This window comes from Hippoglossus stenolepis, chromosome 5 (assembly GCF_022539355.2).
Source record: "Hippoglossus stenolepis isolate QCI-W04-F060 chromosome 5, HSTE1.2, whole genome shotgun sequence".
In the NCBI taxonomy this organism is placed as follows: domain Eukaryota; kingdom Metazoa; phylum Chordata; class Actinopteri; order Pleuronectiformes; family Pleuronectidae; genus Hippoglossus; species Hippoglossus stenolepis.
This window is the reverse complement of record NC_061487.1, coordinates 2408940-2427428: the sequence shown is the minus strand read 5'-3', so window position 1 is coordinate 2427428 and position 18489 is coordinate 2408940. Positions and strand designations below refer to the sequence as shown.

Genomic DNA, 18489 nt, shown 5'->3' with positions numbered 1-18489 from the left:
AAAAGTTGGGTGATTTATTGATTGGTTGATTGTGTATACAGCATGATAGCTATTGTATAGTATGTCATAACATTTTCTACATGTGAATCTACAATATATATGTGTATACACGTGTATGTGTATATATATATATATAATTTTGTATAATGAGGACAATAAAAAGCATCAACTTGCAGCAATTATATTCAATAATAATAATTGACTTTACTTTTCAAAGCATTTATGTACATTTATGTAGACATTTGTTAAAAAGAATTTACACTGTGACATTAAACCATAAAAGCAAAATATCCTTTGAAATACTACTAGGAAACACATCACATAAATACAATAAATACTTTTAAAACAATCTGATTTAAAACATCCAATAAAAACCATGGTACAGGTTAAATTTGGAGAAAATAAAAGTACAGAAAGAGAGAGATTAATGAAAAAATATTTATATATTTTAAATGGGTCATTATAGGTAATGAATCAGCAGCATATGTTCCTCAGGTAGGATGGTTGACAGTTCCAGAGTCCTCACTGAATACTATATGTTGTAACTCATATAACAACAATCATCTCTTCAATTCTTCCCCAAAAAGCATCTGTGCACTTTAAGAGCTTCATTCCTCTCCATATGTACAAATTAGCACGTTTCATTCTGATTTAATTTTTTACACCCCTCTATCTGAATACATATAGCATGACCCTGAGGCTCAAAATGAGATAAAACTAGGCATCACATATATGAACTGATGAGACGGTTCTTCAGGAGGACGTTATCAGAGGCTTTGAATTGGATCACAGTCAGTGATAATGTGCCAACCTCAGGGTCCAGTAAAGATCTGTGACTGTCTGGTTTCTCAGCTGTTGGTCAGGAGTCAGAGGCGTCACAAGGTCCTTAAAGATCTGTCATATGTAACAGTGCCTTCTACAATGTGTAACTAAAAGGGACTGTTACCCAAAACATTAAAGATAATAAGAAAAAATATTATTATATATATTATATAGTGCCTCTAAGTGCCTCTGCTGCAAAGTCAATACAGTGGAGGTGAAAGAAAAAGTTACCTACAGCAAATTAAAAGCTGCTCTGTTATTTTTGAGTGTCACAAATTGAGGCCAACATGATATCTGAGTGAGAACAGGAACATTACAGGTAATCTTTCTTTTAAAAATTGCTCTAATTCTGTAGCACAAACAGCTAAGACATTTACAACAAGTTGTAACAAACACCGTTCTACCTGTAATATTTTTTTACTACATTAATGCAGCTGTTGTTATCAAATCAGCTCCAGTGGATCATAGATTCAGACAAATGTGTTTCTGAACTTCGACCTGAACCAGCAAAGACCAGCTCAAATCTCTGGCAGATGAAGGAGAAGAATATGAATCCCTATCAAAGACTGTGAGGGGGGTACTGAGCAGCTCCCTATACGAAAGATGTGTGTTACACTAGAGTGCAAAGCAGGGTGGTGGGGAGGAAATGAAAACGAATAAATTATCGCTGGATAAATAATGAGAATACAGGTTGATTACAGGTTGTCCATCCATCAACATAGCGTGAGATATAGCAGGAACAGATTCACTAGCATTTTTCTGCTCTGCATTTTTAGTGTATCAACTAGCTAAGGGGACCTGGGTTTGATGATCCATCAGAGAACCAGGTCCACCTGGATTAGAATGAGAAAAACGGAGTACGGGCCAAAGTTTCAATTGTAGTCATGCACACTTGGCAGTGGGCAGACAGAAGGCCATGGTCGTGGGAGGCACCAGGATGTCAGTGAAGATGGGCCGATATCCTGCCGGCAAAGGGGGGGCGCTCTGCTCCAGCAAGTCCAATACAGCCCCTCTGATGTCCCTGGACACATCACCGCGGATGTCCAGCAGTACAGACACGTGTTCTTCACTGAGAGAACAGAAAAACAGGCAGATGCAAGAATTTAATTAACAATGTGTTTGAATTTATAAATATTGTGACACTTAACAGTTAGTAACAGCTAATTCAGTAACAAGAATCTGGTTTGACATGAATCACACTGTGATGAAAACTGGTCTTTAACCAATGCACACAAAGAGCAGGACAGGCTGAAAAGCATCAGTCAGGGGAGAGCAGTGAGGTCAGGTTACCTGATGTCAGGATATTTGGTTACGAGTCCTGACACTTCCAGAGTGAGCATGGTGGTGTCTTTGAGTCGGATGAAGTCAGCAAGGACGGGTAGTAAGGCTAAAGGGTTCACCTCAGGTGCCGACCCATCGCCCTCCTACACAGGCACACAGTTACTGTACACACCTGAGTTTGACTGATTAGGGTGTTGTGAATGTTGCCATTGGTAACTGTGGAGACGTTGTATCACATAATATAAGAATTGCATTTTGATTCACACAGATACGTTTACAAACCAGTACTTCAGTCAGTTTAACTCTACAGTGAAACCTTGCAACTACCATTATTAACCCAGTTTAAAAAATGTCTGTATTTCTGGAGAATCACGCCAGAATTTTAACATAGTATCTTTCAGAATTTTCCTCAGTCAATGTCACGTCAATCACACATGAAAGATGAAAATCTGACACAATCAGACACAAACACCATAATACTGCAAAGGGCTGGTTAGTGGTTAATGAGAAATCTCTCTGAACTCTAGTGAACATCAGGTGAGCGTGAGCACTTCTGATGTCAGTAACGCTCACCAGGCTGTGGAGGATTTCTCTGAACAGCTGGTCATCCTGAACCATCTGCTGAGCAAGCTGCCTCCTCTCGTCTGCGCTGCGACACACCAGCCTCTTCTGCATCAGAGCCCTGACGTACTCCACCACCATCAGCCACTGGGCCTCCTCCTGCAGACGCTGCAAGACACGGCCATAACATTCAGCAGTGCACGTGGACTGAACACGTTTTCAACAGCAACGAGAACGAATACTCCCAATGCAAATACAGAATATTATAGTTCCAACGGAGGAAATATTCCTCACAACTCTCCAGTATGTGCACTGTTAGAGATAAACCTTTTTATGTCGGGCAGGTAATAAACTACTTTAAGGTTTTGTTGACACTATATCATCCTCTGTTATGAAGGCAGAGTATTGCTGAGATATGACTCAACATAAGTATTATTTACATTTTAGGCAGACATCTAAGCCTCTTAAATCACTTTTTTTCAACAAAATCTTGTGAATACTGGTATAAAATGTCATTAATAATTAAACAACCTAAAACCATTGAGTGAATATAATGGAGAATTGAAGGAGTGGTCTGCAGGAGAATCCTCTGCTTTATTCTGTTATTACTTTCACAGTCGTTCTGCTCCACTCACTGGGTTTTATTAAACATTCATTTCCTCCAGCTTTACCCCAAAGAAGTGCAGTACAGCTAAACTACGATATCTCACTGGGGCTGGAAACAGAGCAGAGCAGTGACCTGTCGGCAGGGCGGCCGAACGCGGCTGTACAGCTCCAGGTGACGTTCCAGGACATGGCAGAGTTTGGGGGTGGGGTCTCCCTGGACCAGCCAGGGTCGGGTCAGCAAGCCTGGGAGGAGAGGCTGGAGGTCCAAAAGGAGCTGATCCATCACCAGGCGACATGCTCGTCTCACCGCCCGGTCCAGAGCTGCCAGCGGGTTGGGAGGGGTCCGAGAAAACTGTCCCGCTGAGCGTGATGACTGCTGCTGCTGCAGGCTCTCTGTGGACTTTCTGCGTCATACACAAGAGCACACCGAATGGTTTTATAAACAAGCTGAGATTTGATTCTTCTTTTTCTCTTGGTTATTCCTGAAATGATTTTTCCTTTCATTGTGGGAGAAACGCTATATAAACAGCACAGATGAAAACACAAACTAATCATTTTCTAAGTAAAGGGAAAGTCTCCAAGCTGCATGCAGTGTATGAAGAGTGAAGACACTGTCTCTTTAGCAGGATATGTGATGCTGACTGAATGATATTAACCCACACTAGGTCCCTGGAGCATTGAATCTACAGTATACTGTGCCATAATCTTACTTGAGAATGATGCAGTTGCTGATAGACGCCAGCAAGTAGTGGAGGTAGAACTTGTTTTTGTCGTTGCTCGGAGCCCTTCGACGTTCTTTCCCGAATTCCACCAGAGCTTCCCGAAACCTGGAGGTGAGGAAATGTGAAGGTGGTGAACTGCAGCAGAGCAGCTGAGTATAAAACAGGAGGCAGGTATGTATAAACACACACACACACACACACACACACACACACACACACACACACACACACACACACACACACACACACACACACACACACACACACACACACACACACACACACCTGTTCAAAAGGTTCTCCATCTCATACAGTCCCATCTGTATGGTCTGATCTCGAAGGGATTCTCCGATCATAAGAGCCACCCGGGCGTTCTCCTCCAGCATCTGTCACAGTCCCACAAACAGAACAAGGCCACAGAAAGTGTAAAGGGTATTGTGGTGCTGAAAAGTGGCTACAACGTTTTTTTAAATTTAATTTAAAGATGCAATAAGCACAGTGTCATTACTAAGTGTGTCTCCAGGCAGTGGACGGGGATGAAGAACATTTGCACCAGTATCACTCATCATGACCACCTGTCTGGACAGTTGACTGCTTCGGTGTGAAGTTGTATTGAAGGCAGTTTGAATGGCACTTAAAGTGGCTGTTGGTGCCACAGTTCTTATTGCAGGCTCTCTGCGTGTATGTTCAGGATGTGGTTGTTGTATTTTGTGTCTTGTGCTGCATATTGTATACCTGTGTGATGATGGTAGGCAGGCTGGTTTGGTAGAAACCTTCATGGTCTGTATCTGGTTCCTGGTCCCTCTGCCAGTCTTGCAGCTCCACCTGTAGAGCTTTGTGCATCCACTCTGACACACTCTTCTATAACAGCAGCAACATGGACACACACAGTGACAGACACCACCAGGTTTCTGATTACAGTAGTTTCACTGAGTCCTGACTTTTCCAGAGACAAACTGGTATTATTTTCATAGGTAGTCGATACATCACCCTTTCCCAAAAGACAGATTTTTGGTGAACAAACAAAGTAAAGTGTTGGTGAACAAAGTGTTGGTGAATATGATCTATGATGAGGGTTGAACACGAAATGTGTCATGAAAGTCATGAACATTAGTTAAATCAGGAAGACTTTCTCTATGACCCATTTATTCACAATTCTCTCTCACACTCTCCTCTTCCTATCAGATTACTGTGGGTGTTTGCTGTCATCCAATCAGATTTTGCCACAGTCTCAATCAGCCAATCATAGCTGGTGTCAAACTTTCAATCTGGTCTCCCCTCTCTTACTGTCAGCTGTCATTTCAGTGATTTGCTGGGACCCTCCTCCTACCCAGTCACCTCCAGTCTCGATATCCAGTGCCCTGGTCAAACCCAGCACAGTCCTCATCTCATCTCAGCAGATGACCTCTCATTTATATCACATTACTTTCATATCTTATTATGCATAGCAACACATTTTGTGTGACACTATGGTGTCACAGGCTCTGGCTTCTCCTCACCAGGATACAGGTCACTGATAAAAAGAAAAAGAAAAAGTTTGTGGTCAACTCACCCGAACACTCTGCACATATTTGCCCTGCAGCCGCTCCAGGCCCTCGGTGGAGATGAGAGGTCCCAGCTCTTCTTTCTCCATCTCAGTCACCAGCTCTGGATGACCCATCATGTCTGGGCTGCCAAAACAAGACTGTCACATTCAGAGCTGTTGATGGTTAAAAATACCTAATTCAAATTTTGTATTTGTCCATTAATGTAACTTCAGAAGTTATACATATGTACGTAGGCTACTGGACTTGCTTGCTTTTAATGACAAAGTTCACAAAGAAATTCATACAAAGAAGGTTTTTGGCAGTATTGTACAGAATGAATGCTGCTGATGATGACATGTCTGAAAACGGCTTAAGACTGTTTCATTTAGTTTTTTCTTAATAAATTATCAATTCATCTAGCAAGCTGCAGTGCCTGCATTTGGGTCCTCTGCTAAAACCTGTGACAGTTGCCTACGTGCACTTGTACAACTCGTGAAGCTACCGTGACCTGGATGAAACACAGCAGATATGTTAATATATGTAAGATATATAATTACAAATAATTGTTTTGCCACGTTAACAAACATTGAACCTGGACAGAACAAGCTGAGACTCTATGGGACTTGTAACACTGTCATAGGCTACATATGTCTTTAACCTTCGAGCAGTGCAAGAGAGTGATGTTTTATTCTCCACTGTTTTAAAGGCTTGAAGACGTAATAACATGTAAAGATTAGATCAATATGTGCCACAGAAATCGTTTCCTCTTCTAATGTCTTTAACCTTGAAAATGTAAGACAACAGTTTGACAACAGATGTGTTTTATGTATTTGTCATCATTCATGCTTCTTTAGATGCTTGTCAGGGGAAAGGGGCAGAGAATACAAATTAGAGGCTGTTTTTATGTGTATTAGCTTCGACTGGTTGAGTGTTGCCCAAAGCTGCTACACTACACATCAACAATAATGTGCACAAGGAACTACACAAAGACAGCAAGACAAATATGAAAATGCCTCACCTGTTATAGATGTGTAGCACCCAGTTAAGCACTGCAAAGATTTCACCACTCTCCAGGTCCCAGCTGCTAACCTAAGCCACAAATATCACTTACATGTGTGTAGTGAGATCTTTTCAAATGAATTCAAATCAAAAATATAATTAGCTTAGTGAAAGAAGTAGCTCTAATAGTCTCTGTAATTGTTCAGAGAGATGTGGAGTCCACATATTAATGAGTGACACAGTGCAGCACTGGTCTCCTTCTGTCCCATCACTCACCTGTGCCAGGTGAGCATGTAAACAGCGATGGCTGGCCCTCAGGTATGCTCCTGTTAGTCGGTAGTGGGGTGGCACACAGTGCTCCAGCAGGTGGCGTACAGTGGCCAGGTCAGCCATGGTAGCGTGCTGGAGAGCAGCGAGGTGTCCTGCCAGACCTGGGCCACGCGTGTGCAGGTAGGACACGCTACGGAACCGCGCAGAAACCGCCTCCTCTAGTACCTGAGAGGTGGGGGAATCGAGAGAGAACACAGTCAGAACTTTGAATCTAAAGGTGAAGTGTTATGTATCAGTTGGCTCTGACCTGGAAGAAGCATGCTCTCCAGCAGCGAGGTCGTCCAGGGGGCAGGGGCCTGCTGTTGCTCCTGGTGCCCCCTCTGTCCTCCAGCAGAGCTTGGTCCAGGGCTTCCTCCCGCTCCACTATCCTCACTGCCGATACAAACGGTGTGGGGTTTTGTCGGGCCAGAGCCAGAGCACTGCTCACCACTGCCCAGAGCTCCTTACCTGCAGGGACAGGGTGGATGTTGAGGATGTTAGAGACTCATCCTGGAACTGGTCTTTTTTTTCATTAATGCTGTTGATATTCATAGCACTCTCTTCTGCCTGCTTTTATCAAGGTTACACATAAAATATAGTGTTGTGTTATTGTCTTTACGTATTTTAGGTTTTCATTAGACAGACCCTCACATTAACGTGTTGACAGATGTTGAGCAAAGAATATATAAGGCCAAAGGGATGGCAGCTTGCTTTGGGGAAGCAGCTGAAGTTCAGATCCCCTCCTCGTCTCAGAGGTCACAAAGAACATTGTGTTGTTAGAACTGACAATGCTGTGGGAGCATCTGGAGGAAGTCAGTGAGTGGAGGAAGACTAAGTATGACGAGTTGGTTGCCAGACAAAGGGCCTATCAAGACTGCAGGTCCATCACTCTCTAAAGCCTTACATGCACTGGGTATCAACGAGTTTGGAGAGGAGCCATCACAAATATCACTGAGGCAGCAGAGAAAGCCTTGAGATGGCTCTGGATCTGGAGAGGAGATCCATGAGGAGGAGCACACTCACACAAGTCAACATCTAATCCACCTCAGCTGGGTCATCTGGGCAAGGCTGTGTCTAATAAGAGCCGAAAAACCCAATGACCCCAGGTTACATCACTGGTGATGGGTTCAGGAGCATCCAAGATGCATCTGCTATCAGTCAGATCCTGTCCCACCATGACAACTTAAAGACCTAATAATAAGAATAATATGAATAGTAAAAATAATAACAATAATAATATAGCTGTACAACCTCCCTGGATCCAGACAGCAGACTCACAAAAAATTAACTATTCCAGTGGAGTATTTAGAAGCTGAAGCAGCAGCTGAAGCAGCAGAATATTCCTGGTAAACACAACTCCAGGTGAATGCTAATGATACACTGTGTCAGCTGGATGTATACTGCAAATACAACTGTCTGCCAGTGTTCTGTTATGAGTTTGTTCTGCTGCCCCCAAGTGGTAAAATAAGTCTATAAAATTAGTATAATTTATTTTGTAGCCATATATAACGCAGAGACCTGTCCAGGGTGTAACGTATTGGTGCCATCTCAGAGAAAGAAAGAAAAGATCAGTACTATGTAATATCATAAAACAAGGTGTTCTTTCATGCTATAACATATTTTACTGCTATATTGTATATATTGTATGCGATCAACATACAAACTTATAACTCTATAACAATAAACTTTTCTTGTTATTAATGATATATAATTTATCTATAAATGCCCAGCTAATCATTGAGAACAGACATTACCTCCTAAGGCTCATACTTCCTCTTTTCTTCCTTGGGTGTAGGTGCAGACTCATCACAGCATCATACTCAGTCCTCATTAACAGCATAATCTCATCATGTCTCAACCGAAGTGTGAAGCAGAATTTAATCAGATGAGCCATATTCATTCATTTACTTGTTCTCTGCACGTTTTATCATTCAAACATGAGTTTCACCTTTTTAAATTCATCACAAGATAACAACAACAAGGTAAATAGTATATTCTTGTTGTAATGTGATAAATTTGTATGTCGTACTAAAAATAATAAAAATATTTTGTTATAACGAGCACAAAACATCTTAGTAAAAAAAATCCACGTTATAAAGTGATACTGATCCGTTTTTCATTTTCTGACATGACAGCAATACCCCTTTATCCTTTGTATTCAAAACTATTTACTTTATCACTTAAAATAAATAAATAACTGAATATAATTTTAACATTTAACCAAAATATGCAAACAAATGTGTTTAATGTAATTTTAACACATAGTTATCAAGAACTATCATGAACTACAATAGTTCAGATTTGAAACCTGTCTAATCAAAAAGGAAGAAAACAAAACTGAGCGGGTTGGTGTAACACACAAAATAAATACAACTACAATACAAAGAAGTAGTGCTGTCTTATACTGTGTAGTTTGTTTTGCTTTAGAATGAGTCAAATTGAACTGAACTAATATTACTGAGTAAACTGAGATGATGTTCTCACCCAAGGCGTCTACAAGCTGCCCAACACCACAGAAATATTTGGCCACCAGCTCTTTGTCTTCACTGCTGATTGCACTTCCTGCCGTCCCAGCAGCTCCATGGAGCTGCCAGAGGATGTCGTCCTGCCAGAGCTCCAGATCCATCAGCCGGGCGTGGGCCTCCAGGAGCCGGCGGGATTCCACCAGACGCTCAGTCTCTAACACCAGACTATGCACTGTGAAGAGTAAGACAGGGAGGAGGGAGAGAGAACTTTCATTCCTCTAACTGTCAACAATTTATGCAACCTTAGTTTCCAGCAAAAATGTTCTACATTGCACCATAAGCATTTGAGGATGCAAGGATGTTTCTCAGAGAATTCCTGTTATTTTCGTTGGCTCTGCACAGAACCAGAATAGCTTGGTAAAAGAAATAAGCAGTAAAGACTCAGTTTCAATTTTAGAGTGAATGCAAACACAATAAATTGCCCTTTTCTTGGTTCCATGGTTAGAAATAATTACAATTCAGATGCTTTTTATTTATGTTTGCTATATTTTAACCATATAGACATTTATAGGTGTATATCTCAAAATTTAGGATTAAGAGTAAAACCAATTACACAGATTAACTAGTTCATTACTTAGCAGACTTGAAACATTATCCCTCTGTCACAATATGAATTAGAAATACCACACTGTCACACACACCCAAACAGTGCAGTTTCCATCTTCGAAAATGTGTTTCTTAGATTCATATAAGGTCACCATGACCTTTACCTTTGACCACTGAAATCTAATCAGTTAATAATTGAGAATGTATGAAATTTAAAGAAATTCCCTCAAGGCATTTTTGAGATTCACAAGGAAATACATGTGTTTTGTGAGGTCACAGTGACAGTGCCTTTGAAATCCAAAATCTGGTCATTTGTGTCCACGTCAATGTTTGAGCCAGATGTAATAAAATTCCCCTTGGGTATTGCTGATGTATCACGTTCACAACAACATAAGGTTGCATGACATTGACCTTTGACCTTCGATCACCAAAATCGAATCAGTTCATCTTTGAGTTCAAGTCTGTACTAAATTTGAAGATATTCCCTCAAGCTAATCGTAAGATATCACATTGACGTAAAACATAAACATACTTTGTAGGGCCACTGTGACCATGAACTATCACCTTTGGCAACCAAAGTCAAATCAGTTATTTCTTGAGTCAAAGTGATTGTATGTACCAAATGTGAAGAAATTCCCTCAAGGCATTCTTGAGATATTGCGTTCACGTAAATGGGACGGAAAGACGGACAACCCCAAAACATTATGCTACCTGCCACTGGTGAACATTCTGAGCTTCATCAAAGTGGCATTTACAGCAGAGCTGATCTCCAGGACTATGTTATATTATATTATATTAACAGTACAGTATTTTTTTAGAATGATCTAGGCTGTAATATGGTACAAAAGTATTAAGGCAAATACAACTATGGTGACTTAAACTATTATGAATGAATTACATTTCCCCCAAAAAAATGTTTCTTCATCCATGTACATCAAACATTCTGGACCTGATTAAATGTGAAAAGCACAGGTAATGTAGATTAAACAGTAAATTGATTCATTATCTGTGTCCATAAAGAAGCGTGTCACCTGAGTACAGACGTGGCAAGTTGCTGACAGCAGCGAGGAGCTGACGGTGGTTGACTGACACTTCTCTCAGCCTCTCCAGAGGCTTCACCCCGTTGGCGTTTTGATTGGATTCCAGTCCTGCTCTCTTCAAAGTGTGTGACACCTCCCTCAGCTCCGCCCGGGCCTCCTGGAGCTGCTCCAGTCCCCAGCCTACCCCCTCCAGGTACGACTGGACCATGGACTGGGAGGAAGTGATGATAACAAGAAAGAAAGTGACATTGGTTTAACAGGGATTAAATCCCAGCGAAACCATCATATGCGAGACCATTTGATAAACTGTGACTGCAACTGATCATTAGTTTGTTGTGTGCATTTGGATGTGTCCCTATGTTGTCACCTTGAGCCTGGTGTGTATGGAAGCAGTCCTCTGACTCTCTCTCTTCTTGTACTGGCTCAGACGCTCCAGATGTTCTGGCCGACAGAAAACACCTGATGCCCACTTCAAGGCAGCGCCACGGGCCAAGCACTCGGCCCTCTCCACCTCCGGCCATACCTCAGCCACCGGCACCATGTCTGTCGGGCAGATACAGGAGGGAAACGTCAGGTCAGTGTTTCCTGTCCTACATTTTTTATGTTACAGACATATAGAGCCAAAATCATTGTGTAACTGTTTGAGTTAGAGCCACATGTGTGCAACGTTTTACAATTCAATTTGTATTTCTTTTTTCTGATGAAATTAGTTTTTGTTAACCATGTTCATTTTTTGATAGTACTTTTAAAAGTTGCCACAGTTGGAAATGTTCTAATCGTAAACATTGGGGCTTTAAAATTTGCTGACAGCAGTGTTTTTAAGTGAAGCCCATCAGAGAACAGAGGGAACAAGGAACTAGAACAAATATCTCACCAAGGCCAAGCACTCATACACAGGTCTGTCTTAGCTCTTATAATAGAAAAAAGGAAAAGGAAGTAGTCTGCTAATCTGCACCAAATTATACACACTTGTGTCTATATATATACAAATCATGATTTAAAAATTGTTTCCTCAGAAACTGAAGAATATGAAAATGCTCTACATATCACACTGTAAAGGAAAAACATTTGTTTTTAATCCTTAATTTGCCCCTTTAACTGGATCTAGACCAAACTATAACAGGACCTGTCCCTCCAACTCACAATTGCAAGGCTGGAAAAGTAATGCAACAATGTGAGTTTTGTTTTCATTGACTATTCAACATGTGATCGTCTCCCATGTGAAACAGTCAGTCACTAACAACATTCAACATCAGCTGAGGAACAACAAAGGGAGAATTCATTTAGCACAGACGATTTACAGAAGGGCTCTATATTAATAATGTTAGTTCATGGTCTATAGGACATGGAGCATGTACATTTAGTTTGTATCCAATCCTCTTTGGTTGGTTTAACTTCAGACAAAACGGTTGGTTCACGAGGATTGTACTAGCATGACAATGACCCTAAACATACAATGAAATGAATAACTGAAAATATAACGAGGGCTTTCTTCAGTCAAGTCCAAACCCAACCCAACCCAACCCAACCCAACCCAACCCAACCCTGGGGATACAGAAGCACAACAGCAGTTCGTTAGACACTATTCATATTAGCAGCTCTGTTGGCCGTGAATTCCATATGTGGCAGCCACAGTTTCAAAGAACCCTATACCCTTTGCAATTGATGTAACAATATATTTTGTCAAGACATGTGTATATTTATCATTTATTTAGATAATTCAGCAATTTATCATACGTATTCAATTTTCCAGTTCATTGTTAGACCTTTTCTTGCAGCTAAACATGCAAGATTGATATATTTGTTTGACTTGTTTGTACAAAATGTTTCTGGCATGCAATATGTGTATAATTTCAAGATTGAGAAAGTTCATGCCTTTACTGTTCATTCCTTGTTACTTAAAACTAAGCTTTCCACTTTTGTCTAATAGCCTGTTTCTATTATCCCCTACAGCATGCTTTTACATAACTTGGAAATTCTCATCAATTGCTCATTATTATTATAAAGTTAACTCTTGATTTTAGATGGGTTATGTTCTTATCACAACCTTTAAAAAACCTAGATCAATTCTCTAATTCTCTTGTTGCGACAATGTTTAAAAGTTTCAATGTGTCGTCATGAAAACGGAAAGAAAGACGAGGATCTCTCCACAGTGTAGTAGAATCAGAAATGGACTCATTGTGGCCCAGAGGTCAATGCCCCTGGTTGTGTGGTATGCGTAAACTGTTTCTGACACAAGTGTTCTTTTCTTATTATAAGTCAAATGTGGAGAAACACTGTATGACACATTCACTTAAGGGTTTGGAGAACCATTGTTTACTTGAGCTAAGCTGAAACAAAATAGAGTAGCAAGGTTAAGATGTGAAGCATTTGAGAACTGATGCAAGACTTATCGTTCCATATAAAGGAAGAATTAAGAAAGGAAATATTTAAGGAAATTGGTCATTTTTGGAATATATGTAGAAATTTAGGTAGAATAGATATTTTAGGATTAGTGAGTATGATTCAGTGGCATAAAGTGATAAGGTTGCAGATTGAAACCAGCTGAATAGCCTAACAGTCTAACCAGGTCATGCTTGAGTCTAAATTAATGTACGTGCCAGATGTAATGTAATTCCCTATGGGTGTTGGTGATAAATTGCATTTAAAAACATGAGGTCACAGTGACCTTTGACCACCAAAGTATATTCAGTAAATTCTTAAGTCCAATTAAATGTTAATTAAATTAAATGCTGGATATTCTCCACTGGACTTGTTTGAAAACGGTTATGAAAACTGCTTTGACATGGCGACATTAGATAGTTTGTTTCCAGTAGCACCATTGGCTGAGTACTTTTTATAAAGCTCTCGCCGGGGTCAGTATTTATGTGTCTACAGCAGCTCTGCCACAAACAAATGTTTGGGGAAATAAGATCCAGTGTGCTGTGATAAAGTTTGTTCCCAGATGCAAGATTTCGGTCAAAAGTTATTATCTATTGCATTGCCTGTTGTATTTTTCATTTGTTTCTCATTTACCAGCTCAAGAAAAGTACATCGTGTTTGTTATGACTAACAATTTGGTTCCCAAATGTCCTCTCAGCTCTCTCATGCTTTCACTGTTCACTGCTGTGCTACCAACCATATAGCCCATAAAACAGATCATTTTGAGCAAGCTAGGGAGCAGTCATATCGAGGTTTAGGGAGAGGGATATGCTGTTCAGTAAAACACATCTCGACGTCATAATGGAGAGGATATTTTTTACAGCAGAGACGACTGCTTTCAGCCGGCCTGTCAGGTAAGCAGGATATAATTTCTCCTCTGCTAGTCAGCTAGACGGGCGGCTCGGCAACCATGAGAGGCACATGGCAATGCTTCCATTTGAATGGCCCATTATAATTGGACTTAACTGAATAATGAACGGGTTGGTGACTCAGCAGAGAGCTGTGACCTAGCACAGAGCAGTCTCTCTCTGTGACTTAGGGGTTGAAAGCGTCATTGATTGTGCAGAGATTACAATATCCAACAATCACAGACTAAGCGTTTATCACTAAAGGTTTGGATTGTGGGAGTGAGAGCACCTGATATTTAGTAATTCCTGACTGTGTGTGTGTTTGTATGTGTGTGTGTGTGTGTGTGTGTGTGTGTGTGTGTGTGTGTGTGTTTGGATGTCTCAATTACATAAACAGGATTGTTTCTGTCTCTTATGGCATACTCTCTTTACCAAGACTAAATCCTCAACAGCTCTGTAAAACAACTAACCATAGAGCTCAGGAAAGTGATGAGCGCCATGCAAGCACTGCTGCACAGATCACCAATTACCTATAACACCATTATCCTGCCGTAATGGTGAGCTGGTGTGGAGGTGCAGCAGAGTCAAGACGATTCCACTCTGAAGGCAATACAACAAACCAATGTGTTCCGAGGTTATTTTACATGCAAATATTCAATGTTTTTAAAGGTGCACTCCACCAATATTACATGTTCACATCAATATACCAGTCATAGGATAGGTCTGTATATAAAGATGGATGACACCTCTCCACTTCCTCCCACTGCACAAAACTGAAGCTAAAATAACTCTGATACCAGTGCTGCCATCACTGGTGATATCATTTGGAGCCAGAGTCTGTGCAGTAGTGATCATGTTGTGGAACCACAGTATCAAGGTCACGCTCATACAATGCTCTACCAATGGTGAGTCCACCTCAGCTGTCGATTAGGGCTTTTTTTATAGCATCAAAGAACTGATTAAAACTGAACTTATCAGAAACATGACAAAACCACCTAAAATAAGAAGTGTACCTTTAGTTTTTTTGTTTGGTCTGTGTCCCATTCACTAACATGGAGGTGGCAGGGTTTATACTATACTGCAGCCAGCCACCAGGGGGCGATCCAGATGTTTTGGATTCACGTTTGAGGAGCTGTCATGTCAACCATATTTATATGCAGTCACTGGTCAAGAAGATCTAAAAAAGATGCTATCAAGTTTCTTTATGGGGGGTGTAGATTTTGGAGTTTGACCCAGTTTTGACCCATACCCTGAACCTTTGGTTATCTTGGCCTCTGTTGTTGATTGCTCTCTCCAGAGTCCACCAACTTTATGGATGTTCCAGACTAAATCAATGGACTATCCATTGAAAGTCACACATTTTTACTTCAAAAACTGTTTTGAAGCAGAAAATCTTTTCCATGCTTAGACAGAAACAAAACTTTTAACAAGACGTCAGGGCAAAAAACATCTACTGATGAAGACCACAACAACTTCTGAACACTCAGGATTTAAACCCATTTGTACGCAGCAGTAACCAGACAGGAACCTTCCCACTCAGGGTGGATGGCGCTGACTTGCATATATTCAATATGTAATTCAAAGCCAGCGCCGGCCCACAGATCAATACATCATTATAAACCTGACTCCTAAATAATGGATACTGAAGAGTTTATTCATTTCTCTCTCAGAGAAGCAACACACAGTCATACACAGCTTTGATATGTCTCTAGTCATTCTTTTAACGAATAAGTGGGTGTTGGCCATCAGCAGGCAGTGTTTGTGTGTGTGTCATTACCTCCTGGTTTGTCACCACCATTCTTCTGATCTCCTGCTGACATTGAAGTTCACTGTTCAGCTGCCCATGCACCGGTCAAGTCTCCTGTTCCCTGAGGGTGTCCAGGGTGCAACACTGGCAGAGAAGGGGTGAAGAAATGGAGATGAGACAGAGGAGAAGAAAGGGGGGAGAACAGAGGGTGGAGGAGAGAGGGCACATATCCATTCTACTGGCGGCTTTCCCTCTTCTCCCTCACACACACACTCTCTCACCCAGACACATCCTCTGCTGAGAGGCCAGCAGGAAAGGGAGGGAGCCAGGAGGAGGAGGAGAGAGGGTGGGTGGGGGGGGTGAAGAGGGAAGAGAATAATGCCTGAGGGCAGGGAGGGGGGAGGGGGGAGGGGAGAAAGGGGTAGGAACAGGGAGGGTAAAGGGAGACATGCTGCATTCAGGGGCCTGGTAACAAGATGGAAAGGAGAGCAACATGTCACTCAGCTTCCTGATTACTGGAACTGATTGGACTGAACTGTCCCCACTCAAGGTCAACTTACTAGCTTTCTCCAAAACTCAACTTACTAGCTTTCTCCAAAACTCAACTTACTAGCTTTCTCCAAAACTCTCAGCCACACACAAAAATGTCAACTTTTTTTAGAGTAAGATGACATGATCGATACAACTCTTATGTCTTGTACAGGAAACTGAAATGTAAAACTAAAATATTTTACACTTACATGTGTTCACGGTGATGTTGAGTCATGGTTACAAGATTCAAACAGAACAGTGGTCTCTTTTTTTTCTCAGCCAAGGACCCCCTACAAGATAGATAGTATTCAGTGGACCCTCTCATATATATGTTCCTTGGCATACTTTGATATAGTTTTTTTTATTCTTCTATAGTTATGTGAAAGAAGAACACAAGAGTCATTTTTGGAAAATACATTTTCAACCCTGGATACCGATATATCATGATCATTTTAATGGATGAATCTTGAAACTTTTCACAGACCCCAGAGGGTCCCTGGACTCCATCTGAGAACCATATAATTGAGAATTGCAGGAGAAAGAGAGAATACCAAGGAGAAGGGAGCAGGTAAAGAATCCAGATGGTGGCAGAGGGGGTGAGGGGTGGGGGAAGTAATGTTCCATAAAACCTTCTTGGAGCCTGAGAGCTCCCTTGACTCGTAAAGGGAAAACAATTAAGCACATTGTAACAGGAAGAAGCAATGTATAATGCATAAGTCATTAACCGACAGTCCACTGTGAAAAAGGGATCACAAAGCAGCCAAGGACTAATGGAGGCCAAGACCATTTCTCTTTTACTGTGAGGCACTTGGCAGGTGTCTTAGAAGGTTTAAACCAGACATCAGTCATGATTCACAGAACTGCATTTGTCAATCATCAACATTTCTTTGTCACCAAGTAGGTAAACTCTGTGGCTCTGTGGTCAAGGCTGAACAAATTGTGTTGGAAGAAAAGGAAACAATAACAGAAACTATGTCATTGACCATCTCCAATCCTCTGCATTGTTTGACCAGTGCTGGCTTCTTCCACTGAGGGAACTTGGTTTATTTGCGGCCCAGTTGAGCCCTCTGACCCCACCACCCTGTTTATGCCAATGAGCTTCCCGGACCTCTTCACAACACAGTGGGGAGCGTGCCAAGTGGCCACAACAGGCTATCTGCAGGACACACACAGGAACGTCATCTTCCAGTGCTTCAGATTTTCTCATGCAATCTGAAACTGTGTGCGTGGGTGTTAAATAACAAGTTGAATCTGAACAAGGGACAACATTGTGACAGACGAGACACTGACAAACCTCCTGTAGCTCCTACTTTACTCTTTTTTAAAAAGCGAGACAAAAACTACAGTGACTTCACCTCTATGAATCAAAATAATGCATAAAGATTTAAAGAGGAAATAACTGTTTGATTTTTTTAGACAGTGTAAACAAGCTGTGACACTGACATATTCACTATGTAGACGGATATGTACGGTGGTCCTGAGGGTCATAGGACAACATTTCACTGAACACAACCTTTCTGATTATGGAAAGGGTTAGACAACTGCTTTGTTGTTGTTCGTGATGGGATGGAAACCAAGGCCCTGGCGACAATTCAATGTCATTTCCTGTTTCTATTTCTTTCTGGACTTGTAAACTTGAGTTGGGAAGAATTGAGGATGAGATTGAAATCATGGGTGAATATTTTCACTATGGCTATTCAATGTTTTTTTTTATTTTTATGTTATTGCATTTTCTAAACTGTTTTTGACCTCAGGGCCAGTGTAGCTATATGGCTATCTTGTTTGCATTATAGACTGTATAAGGATGGACGACATGACAGCTCCCCTAAAGTGAGGCCAAAGTGTCTCGATCGCTCCCTGGTGACTGGCTGCAGTATAGGTCATAAACCCCGCCTCCTCCATGTTGAAGCTAAAGGTTAAGATATTGATCATAGCTTCTTTAACCAAAAAAGTAAAACCAGGTTTGTATGTATACAACATGTCAGATATGATGACAGAAATACAA

At 41.2% G+C, this 18489-nt stretch overlaps 1 protein-coding gene across 3 annotated transcripts; it reads right to left on the bottom strand.

Annotated features, from left to right (window-relative positions):
* Positions 1-167: 167 nt before the first annotated feature.
* exoc3l1 (exocyst complex component 3-like 1) lies at positions 168-16243 on the bottom strand. Of its 3 annotated transcripts, none has more exons than XM_035157790.1 (15): positions 15984-16243; positions 11305-11480; positions 10929-11148; positions 9311-9523; positions 7095-7294; positions 6794-7012; positions 6537-6607; positions 5545-5662; positions 4728-4853; positions 4278-4378; positions 3981-4097; positions 3404-3674; positions 2677-2832; positions 2113-2246; positions 168-1891 (listed from the first exon to the last, which is right to left on the bottom strand). In XM_035157790.1, the coding sequence occupies exons 1-15, from the start codon at positions 16024-16026 to the stop codon at positions 1705-1707; spliced, it is 2352 nt and encodes a 783-aa protein (XP_035013681.1). In that variant the 5' UTR covers positions 16027-16243; the 3' UTR covers positions 168-1704. The 3 variants fall into 3 exon arrangements, with proteins under 3 accessions (XP_035013681.1, XP_035013682.1, XP_035013683.1); XM_035157791.1 differs by having other exon boundaries at positions 2677-2823; XM_035157792.1 differs by lacking the exons at positions 168-1891; positions 2113-2246 and having other exon boundaries at positions 2685-2832; positions 3375-3674.
* Between the last annotated feature and the right edge of the window lie 2246 nt (positions 16244-18489).

What these genes read in the sequence shown, in the direction of transcription:
- exoc3l1 (XM_035157790.1), bottom strand. Translation starts at nt 16,026, where the DNA reads ATGTCAGCAGGAGATCAGAAGAATGGTGGTGACAAACCAGGAG. An exon ending in AATATGTGCAGAGTGTTCGG is followed by an intron (nt 4,854 to 5,544) that starts GTGAGTTGACCA and finishes CTGCTGTTATAG; the next exon opens with AAGAGTGTGTCAGAGTGGAT. An exon ending in AGCAACTGCATCATTCTCAA is followed by an intron (nt 3,675 to 3,980) that starts GTAAGATTATGG and finishes TGTATGACGCAG; the next exon opens with AAAGTCCACAGAGAGCCTGC.